The 14,843-nt window shown below is 39.3% G+C and overlaps 1 protein-coding gene across 2 annotated transcripts; it reads left to right on the forward strand.

The window, feature by feature from the left end:
* Positions 1-4,653: 4,653 nt before the first annotated feature.
* dnal4a (dynein, axonemal, light chain 4a) lies at positions 4,654-7,536 on the forward strand. Of its 2 annotated transcripts, none has more exons than XM_028987056.1 (4): positions 4,654-4,762; positions 5,297-5,380; positions 5,476-5,559; positions 6,336-7,536. In XM_028987056.1, exons 2-4 carry the CDS (start codon positions 5,309-5,311, stop codon positions 6,498-6,500), a joined length of 321 nt encoding a protein of 106 aa, XP_028842889.1. In that variant the 5' UTR covers positions 4,654-4,762; positions 5,297-5,308; the 3' UTR covers positions 6,501-7,536. The 2 variants fall into 2 exon arrangements, with proteins under 2 accessions (XP_028842889.1, XP_028842890.1); XM_028987057.1 differs by having other exon boundaries at positions 4,678-4,762; positions 5,270-5,380.
* The last annotated feature ends 7,307 nt before the right edge of the window (positions 7,537-14,843 follow it).

Raw genomic sequence — 14,843 nt, forward strand, 5'->3', positions numbered from 1 at the left:
CATGCCTGTCTACTGTTTTTGTTTTTTTAGTAGTGCCATGGGTAACATGAGGATGTACTTTTGAAACCTGCTAATGTCTAATTTTTTACATTTTGGATAAGGGAGCATTTTATAACAATCTACAAATAATATTAATGTAAGAATATTAGCTGACAAGAGACACCCTTTTTTCTTTTGGGTATTTTGCAGTTCACTCAGATGATACAGTACATCTGTAAATGAAAGTGAACGTGAAAGTGAAGTGATTGTCATTGGGATACATTGCAGAACAGCACACCGTCCACACAACAAAATTGAACCCATCACCCTCAGTGACCCAAAACATTCGGATTACAAGTCCAACAATGCTATCTACTGATACATGTACTGTAGCTATTGTAGGCTTTCTGTGAGACTAATATAGATGCATACAACTCTTTTAACTGAGCAGATTAGAGTTCCCACTAAAATGGTAATTACATTAACATGACATTAGAGAAAATCAAATTATTGTGTTACTAAATACTTCTAAATAACAAACCGAGCTAAATTGTACAAAATTGAGTCGGATTAATCGTGTTGATTATGCAATTGATAAAGGTTTCTTTTTAGGAAGTACTTAGATTAAGTATACTGGGACAAGGAAAGTAATTTGTTTTAATGCCTAAGTCAAGCAACAACCCTGGCTCAACTAAATTTCACATGGAAATGCACTGACTAACACACATGCAAACTTTCCATATGAAAGTTTTGGAATCCCACAATCTATTATATTAATGCATCTTAATAAAATATTGGCATATCACACACATTAATGCATGATAAGGACACACACAGATACACACTGCAAGATTTTTTTTCCTCTTGAAGGTGCTTTAAAATTAGGTCAGACATCACAGTTTCCAGTGGACTCAAATCTAAAAATGAATTCAAACCAACTGGTTAATATTTTAAGAACAAAAGTTGGCAGAACAAGTGTGTGAGACCGATGATCCTTTTGAATAATAAAAATGCCTTGCGATGGCATGGTACATCACGACATTTTTCCAAACAGTTATGTAACTCCCTGCTGTTCGCAGTAAAAAATCATTTATGTAATGCATTAATGTGTTGTGGAATTAATAATTAGCCCAATCTGTATATTTTGGTGCAAAACCATCTAAGCAGAAAAATGAAAGCAGATTTTAGATTAAACTACTCAAAGCTACACAAATGACAAGGTACAACAATCAATCAACAAATACATTTTAGGATAACACCTCTGCCATGTAATGAAGGTGCTGGCTGGAGTTGGATGACAAAGCTTGATCTTCACCTTTAATAAATCTAGACTAATTTAAGTGTCTCTACCTCTTATTTTGAATTAGTGCTCCTGCACCACCATCATTAAGAGTGTCCATCTCTCCTTCACCCTATCTTGTGTTCTGTCTTTCTTCTGCTTGTTATCTGGCCTTCTTTTTAAATTAAAAGAGCATTATCACCCTAGATCTGTTGCTCACTTTTCGTTGTGCTTTTTATGTCTCTTTCTAGTCCCTTACTTTCCTTGCAGACACACACACACACATATCTATATATACATTACTTTGCAAATGTCCAAAATGAAAGCTGTTAACCCAAAAAGCTTACTTACCTTACCCTCTCATAGAGCTGTAAAGTATGAAAATATGCACATCACTCCTTGCTAACCATTCCACCGCAAGTACATAACTCCACATGTGTTCATTCATAGTTTTGATGAGAATCTACCAACTTAAATGGTCATGAAAATAAAGCAAACACATTGAATGAGAAGGTGTGTCTAAACATTTGGCCTGTACTGTACATCAACGTTGCATCTCATTCACTTTCAGTGCCACAGGGGATGAGTCTAGAATGAACTATCTGTGGTCATACGATCCTTTATTGATGGATCACCTAGGCAGTATCTGTTTGGTGGACATGCCGTGGAGCTATGGCTCTATAGGATGGTAGTAGTCTTCAATCACAATTTTGAACATAATGTTAAACTAAAAAAGATTTGTGCATAATAAACTGCTTGCACATTTATATTTTCTTGCATCAAACATATATCTGATGATGTGAGCAAAGAGTTGGATGAACTTGAATGCAGCAATCTATTGTAAAACACAATGGCATCTAGGGGATTATGTTCAAATGACTTTAGACAGCATATAAATTGATAATTCCCTGTAATCCAAAACATTACAAAGTATTTGCTGTCAAACATGATTTGGCCTAACATATATGTTTTTTTTACAGTCCTCTATACAGGGAGTGCAGAATTATTAGGCAAGTTGTATTTTTGAGGAATAATTTTATTATTGAACAACAACCATGTTCTCAATGAACCCAAAAAACTAATTAATATCAAAGCTGAATGTTTTTAGTTTGTTTTTATTTTTAGCTATTTTAGGGGGATATCTGTGTGTGCATGTGACTATTACTGTGCATAATTATTAGGCAACTTAACAAAAAACAAATATATACCCATTTCAATTATTTATTTTTACCAGTGAAACCAATATAACAACTTCACATTCACAAATATATATTTCTGACATTCAAAAACAAAACAAAAACAAATCAGCGACCAATATAGCCACCTTTCTTTGCAAGGACACTCAAAAGCCTGCCATCCATGGATTCTGTCAGTGTTTTGATCTGTTCATCAGCTCTCTGCCCTTCACCAATCCAGCCATGGGCCCATCAAGACTCACTCTCATTTCATCAGTCCATAAAACCTTAGAAAAATCAGTCTTGAGATATTTCTTGGCCCAGTCTTGACGTTTCAGCTTGTGTGTCTTGTTCAGTGGTGGTCATCTTTCAGCCTTTCTGCACACCTTGTGCTTTTGGGCACTCCAGTGATGTTGCAGCTCTGAAATATGGCCAAACTGGTGGCAAGTGGCTTCTTGGCAGCTGCACGCTTGACTTTTCTCGGTTCATGGGCAGTTATTTTGCGCCTTGGATTTCCACACGCTTCTTGCGACCCTGTTGACTATTTTGAATGAAACGCTTGATTGTTCGATGATCACGCTTCAGAAGCTTTGCAATTTTAAGAGTGCTGCATCCCTATGCAAGATATCTCACTATTTTTGACTTTTCTGAGCCTGTCAAGTCCTTCTTTTGACCCATTTTGCCAAAGGAAAGGAAGTTGCCTAATAATTATGCACACCTGATATGTTGATGTCATTAGACCACACCCCTTCTCATTACAGAGATGCACATCACCTAATATGCTTAATTGGTAGTAGGCTTTCGAGCCTATACAGCTTGGAGTAAGACAACATGCATGAAGAGGATGATGTGGACAAAATACTCATTTGCCTAATAATTCTGCTCTCCCTGTAAATGTATAGTATATTGAGGCAAGGTGACAGACTGCAGATAATCCAGAGATAATGAAATTAATATTTCAGTTCCTTATGTGACTATAGTGCTTGGTGCTACTCACCAGACTAGATCAGAGAATATTATTTCTATAGAAAGTTCTGACCATAGACAAGCTTTTATTAGACAGACAACATTGATTTGAGGAATATCTGATATCAGTGCTGTGTTTCACTATAACTGGTCTGCTTTTATGATTTTATCCAATACTATGTAGTCCATCAGTGTTTATAGGCAGACCTGACACTTCAATAGCAGTCTTCTCAGCTGTGTGTGGTATGCAGGGGAGGCAGCATCTGTTTGGTGGACATGCCATGGAACTATGGCTCTGTGGTTGGCATGAAGCTGGACACTTTAAACTCCAGCAGAAAGTGGTGGAGAAACAGACCCAAAAAAAACATCCTGCTATCAAAGAAGGACAAGGCCTTCCACCCTTTGCACTGCACCAACAGAAAAGGAATGGATTCGGTGGCAGACTGCTGTCTCAGTGGTGCTCAACCGAGAGGCTGAGAAAATCTTTCATCCCCCCAGCCATATGGCGTATTAACTCCTCCCAGGCATGTTCGGGTGAGGCTGACCACTGGGAGCAATTTTACCATGCTGGCTCAATGTAACGTCTTTTTGGACCCAGCTCAATGCATTACACTTGAATGTATTCTACTCTACTGCACTGAAATAACTTTTCCTTTGCACTCTCTTCATCACTGATGTACTGACAGTATAACTGCAATGACTGTGTTCTTTTTGAAGGTCTAAATTAGCACCTGGATGCCTACATTTTTTCTTGGAATGAACAAAGTAAAGTAAAGTAAAAAGTAAAAAACACATCCAGATAATCTGTCTAAACTTTGTTAAATGTGAACTTTGTAATAAAATAGTAATTGTCCACGATGAAGTTTCACCAAAACATGTATTGAGAAGTGCCAATAAAAATTTCACCAGAGCAACGTCCAAAGTTGACAACCCTGTATTAAATAATACATATAAACATTTTTAAACATATATTTCATTTTATTTAATGTGCCTTTCAAGACATCAAATAAAACTATGGACTTTAAACAATAATGAATACTATACTATACTGATACACTAATTTGTGCTAAAACTATATAAGTAGAATGAAGTAAAATACAATGAACATAAAAGTATTATAAACAGAAGGCTTTTGGTATTGCTTAAGCACATGCCTATAGGATAAGTGTATTTCTGCCAGATTTAAGCAACACAGTGCACTTATTCGGTCACCATGGAGAGGATGCCCGCATCCAGGCACAAAAAGACGCTCAATGGAAAACGAACACCGGAAGTGACGTTGGACTAACCGCTACCTAGCTGTTGCCATGGCTGTTGTCGTGTGTTTCTATGTCAACCTTTGAGCAAGCCTACTCTTTCTACTGTACGTATGAAACATTTTTACCGACTTATCACAAACGTCTTTTTTTCCCGTAAATGGCGCCGAGGGGATTTTCCCGCGTAGACCCTGCCTGATTAACTCTCCCAGCTAGCTAGCATCTGCAATGCTAAAAACAACAGTTAGCCTTTTATAAGAAGCCGTCTTCATGCGTGAGTGAACGTTAGTTACGTTACTTACGTAGCGAACCGACAAGACAAGAGGTTTATTTGAACTTCTAAACCTGCTGACCCAGGAGCAGTTGAGTATGAAAGCCATTGACAATGGGTAGCGTTGTAGGTGCTCTAGTGATTAGATGTGTTGGCATGAAAAAGGCATGGTCGGTAAATAATTACTCTACTGAGACTCCCTGCGCTTGTGTGCACCAATGTGATTCATTGTTATGTGCTGCATGTCAAATGCTTCTCTAGATCAGCCTGAGACTACTTAACAGCCTGGTCCTGTAGGATTTGGAATTTTTTTTTTTACCCCTGTATCCCCGGCTTTAAACAGTCTCACGTTGATTTGTTGCCTGGTTAGAAGACGAAGGGAATGGCAGACACGGTGGAGAGCAAAAAAGAAGAAGCGGATTACAAGAAGCTCTTCAGCTTTCCCCTCATCAGGGTATGTGTGTGGGTTTTGTGGCTTGTGAAACATTATTTTGTCTTTTGCACGCATGCTTCATCATGGTGGTAAAATACTTAATGCGCCCGAAACAGAACACAGACATGCCGGAGGAAATGAAAGTGGAGACCATGGAGCTGTGTGTTACCGCCTGTGAGAAGTTTGCCACCAACAACGAGGTGCATGTTTTTGATAATTTTTGTAGTTTAACTGTTAATGGTGATGGGTGTGTATGTTCATTTTATTATTGTTTTTTTTTTTTTTTTTTAACACACTGCAATGTCAAAATGTACAACATGTAGCATTTAGCTTCAGTAGCATTATTAGTTATCAATCTCAAAATAATGCATAGCAAGGAAGTGGATCAAGGTGCTACTGGGGTAAATGCCTGGAGAAAGTACCGTCCCCACACAACGCTTTCGCACTGCTCAGTAAGGATGATAGGTTAAATGCAGAAGATACATCTCACCGTGCACTTTCAGATTACAGTGTTAGATTGAAGTGTCAGGACATTCAACGTAACGTTTTTTTTTGTTTTTTTTTCTCCTCCACTAGAACATGTAGTAGCACATTACCACGATGTGATCTGGTTCCTCTCCTTCTCACCCTGATATAACACTCAATAAGTGACACCCTACTTACTTTGGCCGGAAATGGCTTTGGCCAGAATGTCCCAGCAGCTCAATGTGCGGTCATCTGTGCTGGCAAGAAATGGTTGTTTTCCTCCATCTGCTCTCGCTCTCTCACTCACTGCTATTTTTACCTTGCATCACTTGAGGCCGTGCTGCAGTTCCTTTTGATGCACTGAACTTTGGCCTTCGCTGATTCACCTGCACTTTTTGTTAGGATAGAATTACACTTTGCCATTCAGCAATGACGACATAAGACTTGATTTAATTTTTCAAATAAGCAATTATCATGTCTATTTTTCCCCCCTCTCCCTTTTGTTTTTCAGAGAGCAGCAAAGATGATAAAGGAGTACATGGATAAAAAGTTTGGCAGTTCGTGGCATGTGGTGATTGGGGAGAGCTTTGGTTTCGAAGTGACGCACGAAGTCCGGAACTTGCTGTACATGTTTTATGGCGGAAGTCTGGCCGTTTGCGTATGGAAGTGTTCATAGCACAAGCCATGACCTCATTCCCTATCAACACGCCCTTTCTTCCTCTGTTAAGCACTACCTTTTTTAAAAGCTGTATATTTATACAGACCCACACCTTTGTATTGTACACTAAACTATGCAGTTTTTGAACCTGATCTAGATGTGGTTTTGGGTTGTGAGCGAAAGAAAGAAAGAAAGAACGAACGAACAAATGAATGAATGAATGAATGAGTGAGTGTGTGTGTGTGTTGTAGGATGGAGCACTTTGATGCCTCCTCTGTGTCGTCCAGTACCACCCATCTCTTTCTCGTCCACCTTTACCCCCCCCCTTAATGTGCCCTAATACTAGTTTGCCTTAAGGAGCTGTGAGAGCATGAGTCTGTGAATTTGTGTCTGTGTGTGAAGCACAGTTATTAAAAATGCATCTTGCTCTGTGCGTGCCATTTCTGCACCGTCTCTCTCCCTCCTCTGGCACGCCAGCATGCGTCTCTGTGGGCTGTCATGCCATCTGTTACATACCTTTTTTCCTTTCTCTGGCAGCATCTTGGACCCTTTTTATTTTTCTCTCTCACCACGCTCGAAGATTTGCTTCATCTTTTCCTTTGTTCTGATCTGGTTGTCCCACGTCCTGCACCTTCATCTGTCAAAGTATGTCTGTCTATGATTTCTACAACTTTAGTACAGGGACTTCTTCAGAAATCTTACTGTAAATACTTGAATACCAATGTTTTGGGGTTTTTTAATTGCATCATGTTCAGAAAGTAAATCCTTTTGTTTCTTTTATTATTTAATAAAAAGGGCTGAGTATTACAAAACACTTAATTTTGTGATCACCCCCTTCCCTGTAGTTTGTGGTCACAACTCTTATATAGAGAGCCAGTTCTGTGTATAAGAGTGCAGAGAATTCCACAATGATAAGCACAAGTCCTGTTTATCTTGTTTGATGTCTGCTGCCCTTGCTGCTGCGAACACCAGTGCTCTGGTTTCTGGCCCCTGTTAACAAATCAACATCTTTGTATGATTGCATAAATAAAGAAATAAACTTTGACCAATGTGGTGTCTGTGTTGAGTTGGTCTCGTTGAAGAAAACTGTAGAAAATACCTGCTGTTGGAGAGAGAAAAGAAGACATTAAAATGCCTTGTTCTTTTGCTTATTTATTAATTGCTTTATTAATAGCATTCTGGGGTGATAAATAGCAAGTAGTAGGCATTACGATTAAAATTTGATTCACGAGACTGGTATTTATTAGGTCTCGTTCCACTTCTAATTTAAGAAAATGAAGCTGCAGAAAAATGCACCCCTAAAGCAATGAATTATTTATTTGCACCTCAGTAATATTAAAACAGTGATTCAGTACCAAGTAGTAAACAAGCCAAGATGTAGCTGGTAGTTAGTAGCCATAGAGTCTCACATATAGCTTCTTTATATCCATGCGCCTGTCTTACTTGCTTTACCTGAAAGTGACCAGATCTGCCTCAGTTGTCTGTCTTGTTTGATTTAGTGCTAAGAGCACTAAAATTTAAATGCCAATGTCAGATCCAGTGGTCGCCATTTCCTCCGTCTACCCTCAGCCTGTATCGTGACTGTAAATGTGCAGAGTAAAGCTGCACCCGCTCAGCTAGAGGAAGATCCCCGGCTGGGGATGGTTGGGTTTGCCCCTGCTGACCTCCTCGGTCTTCTCCAGATGGAGTCGTCCCTGTGGGGGTGGGTTCAGGCCACCTCAGTGTCATCAGGCTAATTAAACGTTGTCTTGGCAAGACCCGGGACCTCCACAGGGCTTTCACGCTGCGTTTGGAAGTCTCGGGTAGCCTGCTTAACGCTGGCCAGCCACGGCAGAGTGACTGATGTGTGATGTTGGTTTTGCTGCCGTTCTCACGGACATGGACGTGGTATTCGTTATTGGCCACTGACTAACAAGTCAAATGAGCAGTCATATGCCATTAGTCACAAAATGCTCAAAATGTCAAATTCTACCACTACATCTGTGTATAAATTAGACTAGATGTGATTTTAACCCTTTTTGTTATTAAGTTATTTAAAAGCAACATTTAAATTAACTTGTTAAAGGGATGATATTTCCAAACGTTTTAACGAACACATTTAAAAAAGTGTGATTTGTTTACTTGCTGTGTGATTTCAACCTATGACATGGATGCAAAATTATCCATTAAACATGGAAAGGGATCTTTGCGTGTGTATTTACATTATTTTCAAAAGCAGTCAGCTTCACAACCTCAGTCTATTACCTGGATGACTTGTAAAATTTACTACTACTTTTGTTTATTTTGCTTCTGTTCGGTAATTTCCTTCAGGATTAATAAAGCTTTCTGATCCCAATTGACTAATTAATTCCAGCCCTGCACTGTCACAGATTGACAGATGGGAAGACCCCTCTCTTAATTAACTATTGAGGTTTCTTCCTCTTCTCTTCAGAAAATCTTGTCATTTGAAAGGGTTCTATTAAAAGTACTGATTTTGGGCTACACAGGAAATAAATGCTGTGTTTGTTGACTGTGAGAGGCATGAGGCTAATGCTATTAAACGTGAGTCGTTGGTCATATCAGGTTTTTTTGTTTTTTTTATTGACGGCATTCTCACTCATAGCTATACAACTTTACTGCCAGGGTGTCAAACTCCAGGCTTACAGTCATCATACTGCATCAGCTCTAAACTACAGTGCTGAGGCTTCCTGGGACCCCTTGAGTGGAGTCAGAGCGGCAGAGAACCGATTGTGCTGCACTGCGTCCTCCAGGAGCCTGGCACCTCATTCTTAGTCACAAACACTTGCATCATATCTGTTTGTTTTGGCACTCTTTCTCTTCCCTCCTTCTTTTGACCTTTGCCACCTCCCTCCTGTGCATCTTCACTGCTCATTTTGGTGCTGGCAGTACTTCTTTCATAAATTCTATTGTATTTCTTTAAATTCGTAATCATTCACAAGGCGACAGATTTTTAGTATTATATCTAACATTTTTCTGTTTGAGGAAATGGGAGGGTTATCTGCCAGGACTTCAGATCCCATCTGGAAGTGGGATTATGTCTAAATTACGTAACGGTCCAGCCGTGTGCATGTGTGAAGCCTCTTCTATGATCATCCGCTAGTCGCTTGACACTTTTGCATTTTCATGATTGTTGTGCTGAGGCCGCTGCTGGACTTATTTAAATGCACATTGGAGGGTGATTTTTGGGACGGGGCTTTATATCCTAAGGCTGTAATCCCATATCTCATTTTCTCTTTTTTCATTCCCTCCCCTCCTTCCTTACCAACACATGGACGTTCAGCATATAACCAAGTGTCCTTTGAAGGGGTACATGAAATATTCATAGGTATGCAGAGTGTACATTTGGAGACTGTGTATCAGCTTCACATCTCAGGCCTACAGTTGCTTCACGCACAAACATCAATATTTAGGCACAACACACTGCGCATGCAATAGCAGCCCTTCACAATCTTCATCACTGCTTACCCCTTGTGAATTTCATATATGCTAAATGTGATGGGCATCTTTCTTATATCTGTCATCATTCCTCTTACAAGAGAAAGACAGCAGCAGAATAACATTCAGAAATTAATGGCAAGGGTTGCTGCTACTGTTTCATAGCAACACAGATCACTCCTGAACTGCTACATTTTGTTATGAGAGGGTGTATGTTTTAGGACAAGATGTTACAGCCTTATTCCAAAATGGATTTAATATGTTTTTTCCCCTCAGAACTCTACACACAACAATAATACATTTGCTGCTGTTGGGGTTAAGGGAATAGCCCTCTCCTGGTTCAGGTCATATTTGACTGATCGGTATCAGTTTGTGGACATTAATGGTGATTCGTGGAGTTTGGTGTTCCACAAGGTTCTGTCTTAGGTCAATAGCTTTTTTCCTTATACATACTTACATATACATACTTTTAGATAATGTTTTTCACAAACACAGTATTAACTTTCACTGCTATGCCGACAACACACAGGGGTATGTATCAGCATTGCAAGACAAGCGCCAGCAGCTGAGCAGAATAGAAAATTGTCTGAAGGACATAAAACAGTGGATGGTTGTGAAATGGCATGCTTGTCAGTGTTTGTGATTCAAACATAGTCTCAGTGCTTAAATCGAAACTGAAAACACATCTATTCACTTTGGCCTTCTGTTAAAATCCCAGACACAGTGTAAATCATTAAATCCTTTTTAATACACATCTAGTCAAGGATGGACAGTGTTCAATGCACCTTAGGCAGGCTGTCCTAGTTAGGGCACCAGGCCACTTTTGCACTAGAGTACCACCATAACCTTGTAACCTCGTATTTCTGTACCAGTTGTACAATTCCACCGTCTGCCACTGTTTCTGTTTGTTCTCTCCGAGGCACTGAATCGAGCGAAAAAAACACCTCTAGAGTGCAATGATGAGACCACCAGAGGAATTCTGGTCCCTGGCAATGAGCTTCTGACAAAACGACCCAACATGAAATGTACCAGAGGGTCACTACAGCCACCAGCTTAACAGCTAAAGCTTCAGGGATTTTCAAATGAACCAGTAGCATTATAATGGACATGCAATGTAGACCATGACACTGGACTGAAACCTACTCTGCACTGTCCACTACCTCCAAACATGGACAGATGCTCCATAGGGGTCCACAGTGAAAGGAAGGGAAGATGAAATAAATGAAACGGGGGAGGAGAACTTTGGACTTTTCCACCACTACACCTATTATACTTTTTTCCTTTTCTTAGACATCATCACCAACCCTGCACTGACACCAATTGCAGGCTCACTCTGCCCTGGAAGTGGTCCCTCCCTGTTTCACTCCTTCTCAAGTTCCTTCTTTTCGTTTCTTTCAAGTTTTTTATAATAAAAGTTGTTGTTGTTGTTGTGTAGAATTCTGATGGAAAAAAAATATTTAATCTATTTTGGAATAAGGCTGTAACATAACAAAATGTGGGAAAAGTGATGTGGTGTGAATACTGTCCAGATGCACTGTATTACACTTGTGTTTTTTGTGCATGTGTATGTATGCATGTGAATTGGGACTGGGGGTATAGAGACTTGAGTCTTATTATGCAGATTTATTACTCTACATCCCCACAAACAAACAAAACTTGAGTTTGTGTGTGTTTGTAAAAACACACTTATAATATATATTACATAGATTATGCTTATAATATATAATATATTTACATTTACATTTACAGCATTTATCAGACGCCCTTATCCAGAGCGATTTACAATCAGTATTTACAGAGACAGTCCCTCTGGAGCAACTTAGGGTTAAATGTCTTGCTCAGGGACACAATGGTAGTAAGTGGGGTTTGAACCTGGGTCTTCTGGTTCATAGGCGAGTGTGTTACCCACTAGGCTACTACCACCCATATTATGTCATATATTGCCTTTCAATGTAGATGTAATAAAACCAGACAAGTATGTGGCTCTGGGTGGAAAGGGGTCCACAGTGAAAGGAAGGGAAGATGAAATAAATGAAACGGGGGAGGAGAATTAACTAGAAATGAATTTTTGATCTAGCCTGTGCCAATGTGAGCTGTGTTTTGTAATATTAATGTCTGACAGTAGTACTGCTTAATGCTGCATTCACAACTGAAACAGACAGAAGGCTGCAGTAAGCACATATATCTGAGTATTTAAGGGTTGTGTTGCAGGATGTACTTCATTGAAACCTGTTAAGTTTTGGCTCTGTATCACAATTCAGACATCATCACATTGCAAGACCAGTGGAAGTGTTTGTTTGAATGATTTGTGTAAATGGAACTGCGCCCTCCTACATCAACACACTACTACCTAGATACACTCCTACACGCTCTCTCAGATCGGCAAACGAAAGGAGACTAAAAATTCCTTCTTCACGGGGTCTCCGATTCCAATCATGTCTGTTCTCCGTTGTTGTCCCTGGCTGGTGGAACAACCTGCCCTCCTCCACACGACTAGCCGAGACTATCACCACTTTTAAGAAGCAGGTGAAAACCCTCTTATTCCAAAAATATTACAGACAAATTTAACACATACACATGCATACACATTTAACAAACAAATACAAAATGTATAAATACATTATAATTTTTCTTAGTCTAGCACCCAACACTCTCCGAGCATGTTCTTCAATGACAAGTCTAAGCCTTATCAGGGCTCTTAGTTTGTATACTTGATATTCTATAGAAATCGAACGAGAATTGCTGGTGTCTTCCCATTGTAAGTCGCTTTGGATAAAAGCGTCTGCCAAATAAAGTAAAGTAAAGTAAAGTAAAGAATGATGCTCACTATACACTATACTGTCTATTACTTATAATTTAACAAAAAATAGATTGTCTTCCTTATTTTACCAGTCAAAAGAGGATAACCTACTCGACTGTTAGTTGACTGTCAACTAATATACATATGTATATGAAATGTATAGATCAACTTCAGTAAATCTGCTCTCCATGCCCAGCACACAGGTATCAGGTCGTGGAGTCTGCAACCCTCCACGTCTCCTAGCCACATGTCTCACCACAAATCAATCCACAAGGTTGTAGCAAAAGGCTTTATAGCCACAGGTACATCCTTTCAACATAGTCTATATCACAATGTATTGTGTGGAGTGCCAGAAAGGTTTCATGTACAGTGATATTTAAATATGTAGACAGTTGAAAACATCAAGTCTGTGCCAGGATTTCTGAGCACTTGAAGTCGGAAAAACATTAAAGCTAATTATCTCTGTAAAACAGACTCTGATATACCTCTGGGGAGTTAAATGAAACATGTGGAGTTCTGCTTCCTGCAGTCACATCACAAAATCAGGGAGAGGAGAGCAACAAAGCCGCTGGGACAAAAGTGGAATACACATGAGGGATGAGCAAAGGGAGCACATGCAAAATACAAAGAAAAAGAAAGCGGTCTGAAGCTCAGAGGGTGAGGTATGTTAAAACTCCATCCCTCATGCCGATGGTCCCCGGTGACCTTAAGTGTCTCACAGACAGAGCCCCAGGTTACATAAAGGAGTCAGTCATCAGTAAAGATTTAGATGCACAACTGATTGTGTGAATGTGCCTGACTCAGCCCATCACGGATTGCCTGTTGAGCTGAACAAGAACCATCTGTCTGTCTCCTGTCCTGTGATGTGTTGGATTATTATGTCAGGCTTTTGGGGCTCAGTCATGTGCCTGTCTGTCTATAAACAAAAAAAGCTTCATGGTTCATTAAAAACAAAACACCAAGACCATAGGATTAAAGAGGCTCACCAAGTTCTTCAGCAAAAAAAAAAAAAAAAGATATTTAGGACATTTTAATTTAGGGGTGCTAGTAGCCTAGTGGGTAACTCGCTTGCCTATGAACCAGAAGACCCAGGTTCAAATCCCACTTACTACCATTGTGTCCCTGAGCAAGACACTTAACCCTAAATTGCTCCAGGTGTGACTGTCCCTGTAACTACGGATTGTAAGTCTCTCTGGTTAAGGGTGTCTGATAAATGCTGTAAATGTAATATGTAAATGTAAATGTAAATGTTTTAATGTGCTGACATTCTAGTAGTTTTACTACTGAAGTGTAAAGCTAAACATAATGTAATTGAAAAATAGTTATGTCATATATTTTTCAGTTTTTGACTGTGTAGCGGTGTTGGAATTACTAGAGCTTTCCGCTTTTAACTATGATGTGCGCAAGTCAAGGGCAAAATGTGCATAAACTGTATTTGCATAAGACACGCCCACATTTTGAAGAAGCATATCAATCAGTCCAGCCAATGGCTGAAAAGCGTGCAGCTAAGCATAGTTTTCAATCTATGCTCATGGACAGACAGGGTCCTTAACGCATAATTTTTAATATGTCAAAATGACATGGGTGGCAGGACCAAGTAGAAAGGTCAGGACAACAGAGGTGTAATCTGTGGTCTCTGGAGGAGAGGCATCATTCAGCAGCAGGGAGGGTGAGGGGGTAAAAAGATTACTCCTAACCATTGAAATCCTCTGGTTTGATGGCCCTAAAAATCCTTTCCGCAGCATGGAGTCGCATTGTGCTGCACTAATGTTCTTCAATTCAACTGATGGCGGTGCCAATGGTATCACCGTACGTGAAACATCTTGCTGTGTAATATTCCGAATTTCAAAAATACTTAAATATATTATGAATAACTATATTATTTATAAATTCAATATTATATAATATTATTAATATTATAATAGTATTATATTATTAATATAAAATTAACAGTAACAATATACATGTTGTCTTGCTAATAAAACATATGGAATAAAAATACATCCTTTAATTGTTTTTTGAAGATATCTATCAAAATGGATTTCTCTTGCCTTCATTTGCCCAGGGTCAACAAGTCTTACCCTTTGCTGTGTGACACAGCCCTGATCTATAAACAAAGTCAGCTT

The sequence above is a fragment of the Denticeps clupeoides genome, chromosome 7 (assembly GCF_900700375.1).
Source record: "Denticeps clupeoides chromosome 7, fDenClu1.1, whole genome shotgun sequence".
Taxonomy (NCBI): domain Eukaryota; kingdom Metazoa; phylum Chordata; class Actinopteri; order Clupeiformes; family Denticipitidae; genus Denticeps; species Denticeps clupeoides.

Bases quoted from the DNA above. Each gene is read 5' to 3' on its own strand.
- dnal4a (XM_028987056.1), top strand. From the start codon at position 5,309: ATGGCAGACACGGTGGAGAGCAAAAAAGAAGAAGCGGATTACAAGAAG. The intron at 5,381-5,475 runs GTATGTGTGTGG...CGCCCGAAACAG, and splicing joins TCAGCTTTCCCCTCATCAGG to AACACAGACATGCCGGAGGA. The intron at 5,560-6,335 runs GTGCATGTTTTT...TTTGTTTTTCAG, and splicing joins AGTTTGCCACCAACAACGAG to AGAGCAGCAAAGATGATAAA.